At 47.3% G+C, this 11,544-nt stretch overlaps 1 protein-coding gene across 1 annotated transcript; it reads right to left on the bottom strand.

Moving 5' to 3' along the window:
• Window positions 1-5,857: 5,857 nt before the first annotated feature.
• LOC100841370 (putative wall-associated receptor kinase-like 16) lies at window positions 5,858-10,875 on the bottom strand. Its single transcript, XM_003576590.4, has 4 exons — window positions 10,218-10,875; window positions 8,428-8,863; window positions 8,167-8,325; window positions 5,858-7,616 (listed from the first exon to the last, which is right to left on the bottom strand). Exons 1-4 carry the CDS (start codon window positions 10,659-10,661, stop codon window positions 6,436-6,438), a joined length of 2,220 nt encoding a protein of 739 aa, XP_003576638.1. The 5' UTR covers window positions 10,662-10,875; the 3' UTR covers window positions 5,858-6,435.
• Window positions 10,876-11,544: the final 669 nt, after the last annotated feature.

Raw genomic sequence — 11,544 nt, forward strand, 5'->3', positions numbered from 1 at the left:
CCCTAGGCGGTTGTGCGAGATTTCAATCTTCTGCTCGACCCGGAAGACAAGAACAACCTCCAGGTCCGCCGCTCGTGGATTCGCCGCTTTCGTCTGGTGATTAACGAGCTGGCGCTCAAAGACGCCCCTCTCATCGGACGTTCATACACTTGGTCTAATGAGCGTGACATCCCGACCCTGGAGAAGATTGACCGATGGTTCGGCTCTATGGAGTGGGAGCTCCGGTTCCCAGATAATCTTTTGTTTGCGGAGTCCTCCTCGGTCTCGGATCATTCGCCGCTCCTCATGTGCCTGTCTCCCGTGGTCTCCATGAAGAGGAGGTTTCAATTCCAGAGCTTCTGGCCTTTGATGCCGGGGTTCGCTGAGGAGGTGTGCCATCAGTGGAATTCTGTGGATGACCCACTGGCTCGTCCTCTTGTCCGTCTAGATCGTCGCCTCTGCGCCACGATGCTGGGTCTCCGTAAGTGGAGCGACAACAACATCGGTAATATTAAACTTCAGCTCTGCATGGCTCATGAGCTCATCTTCCGTTTCGACGCGGCTCAAGATGTCCGGCGGTTCTCGGGGGCGGGGGGGGGGGGGGAGTGGATTTCAGGAGATTGTTGAAGTGGCGATGCCTTGCGCTCGCTTCTCTCGAGCGCACCTTCGCTCGCCAACGGTCCCGTCTCTTGTGGATGAATGAAGGTGACGCCAATTCCAAATTCTTCCATGCCCATGCGGCGATGCGTCGGAAGCGCAATTTCATTCACCGTCTCCCGTCGATGGGGCCTCCACTACTAACCAATCCTCCATGGAGGAGGCGGCCCATGATTATTTCTCCGCCTTGCTTGGGCCTGTGGCTCCGAGACGGCGAAGCATCGTTCTCGGTCTTCTTTACCCTGTGGCGGACGATCTCTCCGATCTGGAGGTTCCGTGGAGTGGCGCCGAGGTGTGGGAGGCGCTTCGCGCTATGTCGGGGGATAAAGCTCCAGGCCCCAACGGCTTCTCTCTTCGCTTCTTCCAGAGCTGCTGGGAAATCGTCAAAGTGGATGTCATGTCTGCCCTGGATGCCTTATTCCACCTCCAGTACACTGGGTTTGCTTCCTTGAATCAGGCCCTAGTGGTGCTCATTCCCAAAGTGGACGTGGCTGAGGAGCTGAAGGACTTCCGGCCCATTAGCTTAGTTCACTGCTTCGGTAAGTTGTTCTCCAAGATCCTTGCTTTGCGCCTGAGAGGCCGGCTTTTGTGCCTCATCAAGAGCAACCAGTGTGCATTCATTCACGGTCGCTCCATTTAGGACAACTTCAGGGTGGTCCAAGGTTCCATCCGTGGTCTCCACCGTAGAAAGTTTGCGGCCATCTTTCTCAAATTTGACATCACAAAAGCTTTCGATTCCCTCTCCTGGCCATTCTTGTTAGGTGCTTCTTGCCCGTGGATTTGGTCACAAGTGGCACGAGTGGATCCAGGTTTTGTTCACCATGGCTAGCTCCAAGGTGCTCATCAACAGTCATCCTTCGGCCCGCTTCCGGCATGGTTATGGTCTGCGCCAGGGGAATCCGCTCTCGCCCTTGTTGTTCATCATTGCGATGGACTCGCTCGCTGCTCTCTTCGACTTCGCTGAGGCCACGGCGGTCGTCTCCCCTTTCCCCTCGGGGACGGTGCGCTTTCGGCTATCCTTATTCGTCGACGACGTCGCGCTCTTTGCCCGCGCGGTCTCTTCGGAGCTCGACGCCTCGTGCTCCATCTTGGAGCTATTTGGGGAGGCTTCGGGCCTCAAGCCCAACTACGCCAAGAGCAATGCGTTCCCCATCTGGGTTGACGACGAGGCCGTCCACGGGCTGTCCCTTCCTTGCTCGTCGGCGGCGTTCCCTTGCACCTATCTCGGGTTGCCGCTAGCTAGTGGAAAGCTGAGCAAAGGCTCCTTGCAAGCCCTCGTGGACAAAGTGCATGGTAAGCTGCCGGCGTGGAGAGCGGGCTTGCTCTCTAAGGCTGGGCGCCTCATGCTCGTTCAAGCGGTGTTGACTGTGATGCCGGTCTACCACATGCTCGCTCTCGACCTGCCGCCGTTGGTTCTCAAAGCTATCGATAAAGCTAGGCGTGGATTCCTCTGGTCTGGCTCTTCGCGTTCCAGCGGTGGCGCCTGCCTGGTTGCGTGGAAGGTCGTGTGCCGTCCTAAGTCGCTCGGTGGCCTGGGGCTCCACAACCTGGCGTACCTCAACATTGCGTTGAGATCCAAGGCCTTGTGGCAATCCAAGACCGCCGGTTACCTTCCTCCGCACGTCCGCTCCGATTGCCGGGCTTTCTTTCAGGCTTCCTGCTCGTCTTCGGTTGGCAATGGTAGAGCCACTCTCTTCTGGAGTGATAGGTGGATCGACGGGTCCTGCTTGGAGGAGCTGGTCCCGGCTCTCCTCCCCTTTGTGGAGCCCAAGGCGCGTCGTACTCGCACGGTCGCCACGGCTCTTCTCGAGTCGACTTGGGTTTCGGATATCCGCGGTGGGCTTCCGCTCGTGGCGTTAGGTCAATACCTGGAGCTGTGGGAGCGCATCTCCCTGCTTCCTACTCTATCTCAGGGGGAGGACAAGTGCTTGTGGAAGTGGACGTCCAACGAAAGTTTTTCTTCCCGGGCTGCTTACGAGGCTTTGTTCTATGGCTCCTTTTCGCCTCGCTTTGATCTGGTGTGGAACTCCAAAGCGCCGCTCAAGTTCAAGCTCTTTGCCTGGCGGGCGTTGCGAGACCGCTACTGGACCGGGGAACATCGTCTTTACCGTGGTCTCTCAGATGACGCTACTTGCCCCCTCCGCGACCAAGAATTCGAGACTATTGATCACCTCCTCATTCAATGCGTTTTCTCGCGCCAAATTTGGTTCAGTGTGCTTTCTCACAGGAATTTAGCTTCTTCCTCTCCGTCACCGAGGGACTCTTTGCGGCCATGGTGGGAAAAGCTTCTTCTCTCTTGGCCGGCGAAGGATCGGGGCCCAAAGGGAGGGGTTGTTCTGCTCACCATGCGAAGCATCGGGCTTGAGCGGAATCAGCGCATCTTCAACGAAAAATTATGTACTGTCGACAAGATTAATCGCGACATCGAGGAGGAATGCTCTAGGTGGGAACTAGTGGGGCGTCTGCGAAATTAGTGTGTTCTTCTTCTTTTGAGCCTCTTGCTCGGTTTGTAAGTGGCTTCGGGTGGACTGGCTTCGGCCTTTTCTTCTTAATACAATCGGCGCACACTCGTGTGTGTTTCCTGAAAAAAAAAATATGCATGTAAATAATAACAAAATTGGGTTTTTTCATAAGGTTTGGCTATTCTCAGTCGACATTTATGAGTCGTTGGATTAATTTGCCGTGAAAGGCAGGAGTTGTGCCATGCAATATTAGAAGGGAAAAACCAAGTATATGTACGAGCGACTGATGGTCAAAACGAGAAAGAAACCCAAAGACGAAAGAGAGAAATGCTGCCCCAAGGGAGCAAACACAGCTGGCCAGTAGGACGGACAGAAAAAAACCGAGGAACCACAAGAAACCTTACGGCACGGTTACGTGAAGTAAAGCAAGCCTATGTGTGTCAATTGCGTCATGAGCAAGCAATATCGTTGGATTAAGATTTGTGAGTCATCCTCATCCGCTCATTTCTCATTTGCTATCGTTGAATTAAAATTCAATGGTTAATATTTCGACTGATCTCTAATAAAATTAAAAACAGACCACTTCTCAGTAGCAAATCTGTTTTCCATCTATAAGCGACGGAAGAGATCCTCATGTAGGCGAGAGGATTATTAGTAACAAAAATGCTGAAATACTTACAGTAGAGCTCGTCATATAAGCGAGAGTATTGCACCCGATGACTATATGTTATCAACTTCCGACAACCAGAAAGGTGTATTTCTCATGTTCAACCATGCATCAGAGTAATTCATACGGCGAGTGGTTGGGTCATAGCACTGCTTGGACATGTGCGTCTTTATCCAGGCCTTGCCGTCAGGCACGGAGATCTTGGTCACCTCGATATTCCCCGCAAGAGGCTTGGTGGTGCTGTTGATGGTCGGGCAGCTGAGGTTGAAGCCGGCGTGCAACGCGCACTGCTCGCCGATGCCGAACGGGAACGGGATATCGACGTCACCGCACTTCGTCGGGCAGCCTAGGCGCTGGCCGTTCGGTTGATCTACTGTGGCCAGCATCCAGAACGCCGAAAGGCAGAGGAAGAAATAGCCACAAAGACGAAGACGAGAACACCCCAGCTTCATTATCGCTGGTGAATTATGAGTGCGGTGTGGCTGTGTGCTCCCGAGCTGCTAGCTGACGAAGTGACGATGTGGTGCTATATTAAGGGCCATATAAATAGAAGAATGAACAAGCTTACAAGCGGGGCTAGTAATTCTATTTCTGCAGGCAAAAGATGAGTGAAAAGTTGTCATACATTGGAGCAGTATCACTTGTTGTCTGTTTGACACGGCAAATCCAACTTCTTGGTAATTAAAGACACTCACTCCTCAGTCATTCAAGATCGTGACTCCAGTCCTCGTAATCAGGATGGTAGCACTTGCTACCCGGAAACCCACACTGATTGTTTGGAGACTAGACAGGAAGACTTGGGCTTGGCCAGTCTTCGAAGGAATGGGCCGAGTTGATTCCAATCTGAGACTGACACTGACACGTTCCAAGTTCCAAGCATGGGTCGTTCGAGACGACGTCCGCCGGTGTTGGATCGATCACTGTCGCCGCCGCGACAATCTACCCCGACAAACAATCGGATTCTTCTCGTCAGCGATCGAGTTGCATGCACGGGCGGGCCGGACGATGACAACACGTGTGTAGGAGTATTATGCAGCAGTTAAGTTGCTTTCCCATATTTCCGAGTGAAGACGGCAGACGTCCTGCTCGATCTGCTTGACCCGTTCATGAATTCAGTTGTGATCCTGGAGCCCTGCCCGTCGTGGATTCATCACCACACAGTCGGCAGTAGCTCGATCAGCCCTAATGCCATGGCAGCCAATGCTGAAAGTGATCAGCCGAACGGCACGGCCAACACCGGCGACTGACCTCGACAAATCGGAGTGAGGACTTCTTCTTCCAGCGGAGCTGGCACGTAGCCGCAGGATTGGCTTGGCTGAGTCCCGGACTCGCGTCCCTTTCCCTGGCAGCAACACAGCGTAGAACCTCAAATTTAAGCGCACCTGGACTGCAAAAGGCTTGCGAGGCCTTAAAGACCCTGCTTGGAAGCCCGTTTTCTGGCCCAAAAATGCGCTTGGCTAGGCGTTTTCGTATCCTTTTTGGCCCAAAAACATCTGGAAACATTTTCCGTACCAGAGGAGGCCGCCGGTCCCCTCAAAAAAAAAAAAAAAAAAAAGGGGGCCGCCAGCACGAGGCGAGGCAGGATCCGGCGACTGGAGCGGACGTGCTCGCCGCCGCCGGGGATCTCCGCCACCGGAGGCTCCCGCTTCCCCTTAACCCTCCTCTCAGGTACCCTTCGCTCCTACCACCAGTCCGGTAGCTCCCAACCCCAATGGCTTGTGCAATTTCAATAGTTGTGTGTGATCTTTGGGAAAATTAGGGGCAGCTTCGTGTGCTGTTTTCTGTTTGTCCCTGCTTGTTGCAGAAATGATGTTCAGTCAGATAAAATAGGAAGACTTTGTATAGGATACCAAGTCTTGCTAGACTTTAACTTGATGTGTTGAGATAAAGAGAGATGGATCATGGATTGGAGTGTAGATCAGACTATTTTTGATGTTTTTAATAAATTGTCGTCCTTGAGATATTTATGTTCCATTTTTTATGGACCAACATATTTTTGAAGTGTTGCATTTTATAAGTGCAACTCCTTTCAAGAACTTCGGAAAAAGAAGAGTTTATAGTCTAGATGCATTCTGGAGATTATAGAGCAGAATTTAGTTGAAGGGCCAATGGCTGATCTTTATTAAGATAGGAAGAAAAGATACATCAACAGAGTATACAGCAGCAGCAGTGCAATGATCAGGCAAGGACTGCTATAGAGCAGAATTTAGTAGACTTGGTGCTCCCAGGTAATCAAATAAAAAAATCTTGCAGTCTGAAAGAAGTCTAATCTAACAATAGCTCAAAAATCTTGCAGCCATACAGACAAAAGAATCTGCTTTACACACGTGCAGAGTAACATATCTTGCATGGTTTGCCTGTAACTTTCAGCAGAGCAAGCATACATAAGCTCAAGAATACTAATCTAACAATAGCTCAAATTAGTGTATGAGCTTCACAGCATGCATGACACTAGTTATTTGTCTGAAGTCAATAAATTCCAAGCTTCATAAGAATCTCTGTTGTTGAGTTAGATGCAACAGCGCTAGTGCTGAAATCTCTTCTTTGCAGTGTTCATACTACGCCCAACGATCTTCTCTTTTGATTGCTGCGCTTACAATATACTAGTACTACTCGATACATAGTAAACCTCAGCACCATGCCACTGTTTTTGTATTGCTATGTGATTACTTAACGCCCTGATTGCATACCCATGATGGTTTTTATCTCAATGCTGAAAGATTCAGCACTGATACCCGTTGAGCTGGCCATGTTTGAGCGCTCCCCAAGCAAGCTTTCCGTCTCTTCAGGGTTCTGCTGCGCCCATGGGTGTTGCATCACCTTCCTCACCCTATCAAGCTTCTCCACGACTTCCTTCATGGATGGCCTGTTCTCACCGCATATATCCAAGCACTGCTTTGCTAGCTCCGCGATCTCCTCAAGAAACTCCATGTTGCCCTCGTTCTTGATCTGATCATCCAAGACCTCCTCGAGCTTATTCTCCTTCATCGCACACATAAACATCATCGATAGGCTCTTCTCGTGCTCAGGGGCGTCAGGGTTGAAATTGAATGGCTTCTTGCCCGTGAGCAGCTCCAGAAGAACTACCCCAAAGCTGTACACATCACTTTTATCTGTCAACAGGCATGTCTGCATGTACTCCGGGTCGAGGTACCCACACGTCCCCTGTACAATGGTGACAAATTGTGACTTATCAGTTGGAGCCAGGATGGAGGCGCCAAAGTCGGAGACTTTAGCTCCATGGTCACTGTCAAGGAGGATGTTGGAGGACTTGACATCGCCATGGATGATTGGCGTCGATGCTGACGAATGAAGGTAGGCGAGTGCGTCGGCGGACTCATGAGCGATCGCCAAGCGAGTGTCAAAGGAGATGTGCCCGCCATGGTTGCCATGGATGAGGTCGAAGAGCGTGCCATTTGGTACGAACTCATACACCAGCATGGGGATTTGCACTTCGAGGCAACAACCGAGGAGCTTCACGACGTTTTTGTGGTTGATCTGGGATAAGATCAGCATTTCTCTGCCGAATTCTTTCTTCTGTTGCTCATCAATCGTCGTGCATCTCTTGACTGCTACTTCCACGTCGCTCTTAAGAAGTCCCTTGTACACGGTTCCATGGCCCCCCTGACCCAGGACCTGTTGTTCACTGAACCTGTTCGTGGCTTGCTGCAGTTCTTCTTCTGTGAATATTTTGAATGTAACGCCTTGCTTGGACTTCATCTCTTCAAACAGTATGAGACCACCGTGCTGCCGAAAGTAGTTCTGTTTCATGTTCTGCAGCTTTCTTCTCTCGCGGATCAGACACGCACATGCTACAGCAATCACAAAGATGACGAGCCCAACAGTTGTACCTGCATGATTTTATATGGATCTAGATAGAGTTAACATATGATTATATCAGTTTGAAATGTATGTAATTTGTTTCCACGAGCAGTGACAACTTCAAGTATTCGGTTGGAGAGGAAGAGAATTGTAGGACAAATAAAAATCTTACAAACGCCGTCTATCATGTTTAATTCGATCTGCTTGCAGTTTGGCATTACTACCTCCGTTATTAAATATAAGATTTTTTTTTCTTTGTCCTAAGTCATTTGATAAAACTTATAGAGAAAATTATATTTACTCCTCACGAAATAATAATAATATTTACAGTATTACAAGTATACCGTGTAGATATATATCACAATGAATTTAATAAAACCGATTTAGAGTTATAGCTGGATGCCGTGGTATTTTTTTATAACCTTTAGTAAGTTTGACTTAGAACGAACATCTTGCATTTAGTAATGGAGTGAGTATTATACTACTGTATGATACACTACATATTAAGATGTCCATAAGCGATGTTATTTTAGTATACTCCTACGTATAGTACTCACGAAAAAAGAGAGAAGAGCACACCTGCAATAGTCTTCTCCGGAAAACTGGAAGCAGCAGGCACGCAGACTCCACCCATCAGATAATTTCCTGGGTAGCATGAGCAGGTGTAGTTGCCCGGCGTGTTCTCGCAGAGCCCGAATCGGCAACGATCAGCATTTTCATCATGGCACTCATCAATATCTGGGACAAGCAGAAGGTTTTAGCTCTAATTTATATTATGCATATAGGTGGTTCATGATCGAATACTACATGAGATTAGCATGGGAGCAAAAGGTAATGAACCTTGACATCCATCTGTGATGTAAGGGTTGCCTCTGTACCCATCCAAGCACTTGCAAAGGTAACCTGGCTCATTTGTGGAATTGAGACATGCACTGTTGCTGCTGACACATGCGTAGGTACTCGTGTTCTTCGTAGCAACGTCGCAAGTAATATTTTGAATTTTCCAATTTAGGACAACGGGAACTTTACCATTATTTTTGTCACTGAACTTGGTTGAACCGGAAGTGACAAAACTGGGGTCGAAGTTCAAAGCCGCTTCTTCCATCAAAGCCATGTAGGCGCAGCCACTGTAGGTAGTGGTGTTGTAGTCTGTGTTGAATAAGGCACGATATTCACGTATGTCTTTTGGGACATCCGCTTGGCAGCAGCCGGCACCAGAGCATGTTAGGGATTCAGGAGTCTTATCGGCGCATGTCGAAACACAACCTATTACATACTGCATGCGGGAATATTTTTGAGACGTTAGTTAGCCAAACTAGAGGGGCTATTGCGCGAGAAAGCGTTTTCTCAATATTTAATTTATAGTATCACTAAAAGTAGGAAAATTGTATACTCCTCCATCCAACAAAAGATGTATCAAGTTTGTCAAAATTTGAATGTATCTAGACATGACTTAGTGTATACATGCATTCAAATTTAGTCGAAGTTAAGATATCCTTTGTTGGACGGAGGGAATAATATATATACTCTTTCATCACGAATACATACTCCTACGTCCTCTATACAAGCATGTATTTTTTTTTCTCATCTCTTCTACTCTATTATATACTGGTAGTGTTTGGTTGCATAGCGAGGTATGGAATGAACGGTTCCCTTGCTATAGGAATAGAATGAAACGGTTCCATTTCTATCAGAATTGAATGGAATGGAATGGTTCTATTTTTTTATATTCTACTAATCAAACAAATAGAACCATTAGTTTCACTTGGAACCAAATTATTCGTACTTTTTTGAGGAATGAGCTAGGTGGTTATGCATATTAGAGAAATATTTCCTTTTAAGGAACCAAAGGTTCCATTCCACTTTTCTATATTCTATGAACCAAACACTAAAACTATCTCACTTTTTGAAACCGTTACATTATATTCTACTTCATCTCCTCGACCAAACACTTACAGAGTTGGCCGAGATGAAGTCTCATGTTAATCCATAGTATATGAATTTGGAGTGGATAATATTCTAAAAAACACACCAAAAACTCTAGTACCAAACGAGGCCTAAAAAACACTAGTGTTTTGGGTTTTTAAATATCAAAACACTAGTGACTGAAAATACACTAATGCCGAACAAGGCCCAAGAGATGAAAAACATGTGATTTTTTTTAATTTAACAGGCCTCCCTGACCCTAGGACAACCTAAGGGCTATGTACAGCCGTACAAATTAAAAAATGTCTCTTTTTTTTCCATCTATATGTGTGATGCATATGCATGTAGTTGACGTGAACTCACGAAGTTATGTATTCGATATAGAGTATATCATACAAATTCTGCAAGTGTCTACAGATAATCAAATGCACAATACACAGAGTCCTTTGAGTAAAAGCATCATAATGGTCTTGACGAGGTTCTATTTTTTTTAGTTTTTTTTTATGTGCCACCATATTTAGTAAACATAAACAAAGTCCGACAACTGAACTGAGCCATATTTAAATCAGGATTTAGGAAGTGAGATTTCGTTCAATGTACTTGAATTTTGTGGGTGTGGTTCACTAATACTGTAATATATGGTGTAGCTGAAGAATTTAGACATACATCAAGTCGAAGAGCTATCGGCAGAAAAAAATACTTACAGAGGAGCTTATCATATAAGCCAGCGTGTTGCACCCGATAACTATAATTTTGTTTTCCTTTTCCGATACCCAGAAAACTGAATCAGTGAAGATCGAAGATGCATCGGAGTAGTGCATAACGTTGGTGGTAGTGTTATAGCACTGCGAGGAGATCGCCGTCTTCACCCTGATCTTGCCGTCAGGCACGTTGAAGTTGACCACCTCGAAATCCCCCTTGAACGGCTTGCTGTCGTTGCACATGAGATGAAAGCCGTCCAAGGCGCACTCCTTGCCGATGCCGAACGGGAACGGGATGTCGACGTCACCGCACTTGGCCTGGCAGCCGGGACCGGGACGCGGGCCTGCCGGTGCTTGCGCGGTTGCCAGCAGTATGATCCCGCAGACCGACGAAAGGCAGAGAAAAAGATGAGCAGAATGAACAAGCCGGGGATACTCAAACTTCATCGTCGTTGGCCTGTGGATGGGCGGGTGGCTGTGGCTTCTGTGTGTGCGTACAGGCGATTGTGTATCTGACTATCTGAGCTCCTATAGCTTACAACAATGATACTGCAGTGGGCAGGGGCTCCATAAATAGATGAATGAACAAGCGCCAGCGTGAATGGCCGACTGGTTGACTCCTACGGAGTACTTGACTTGCGCTCGTTTGGTAATACTCCTACTTGAATTGTGTTACGCTACTCACCTCATGTAACGATGTCAGAAATGACCAGATCGTAAAAACAAACGGCTCAGAAAATAGGTACGCGAGAAATCTCCTAAAATGTAAGTATAATTTTCATGTCTTGTGACTGCTCGATGATTCAAAACGGTGACCCCACTCTCCTCTCGTAATCACCTACGTACCATATTGTTTGGAGACACACGAAGACTTTGACCTGTCCTCACTCTCCTCTCGCAATCACCCGCGTACCATATTGTTTGGAGACACACGAAGACTTGGACATGGCCGGTCCCCGCGGAGGGACCCCTGAAATTCCAAAGATGTACATAAGACTACTTGATTCACTCGTGTTCACTTGCTCCTATCATCGTTCGCTGACTGTTTCAGAATTTCCTTTTTGCGACGAGACTGCGTTTCAGACCTTCGGCTTGATATTTCCCAAGATATATTTTTCCTATTCTCCTTTACTAATACTCCCTCTAATCCATAATTAATGTCTCAGATTTTGTATTAACTTTGAGTTACTTATTTTGTACTTACAGAATGACATATTAGCTTTCATTAAGACAATGTTTTGACCACAAATTATTATATTAAAGTGTAGTTTATATGACATGAAACCACAAGTATCATAAAGTACTTTTGATAACGACTCTAGCGATACTA

This window comes from Brachypodium distachyon, chromosome 4, assembly GCF_000005505.3.
Source record: "Brachypodium distachyon strain Bd21 chromosome 4, Brachypodium_distachyon_v3.0, whole genome shotgun sequence".
NCBI classification, from domain to species: domain Eukaryota; kingdom Viridiplantae; phylum Streptophyta; class Magnoliopsida; order Poales; family Poaceae; genus Brachypodium; species Brachypodium distachyon.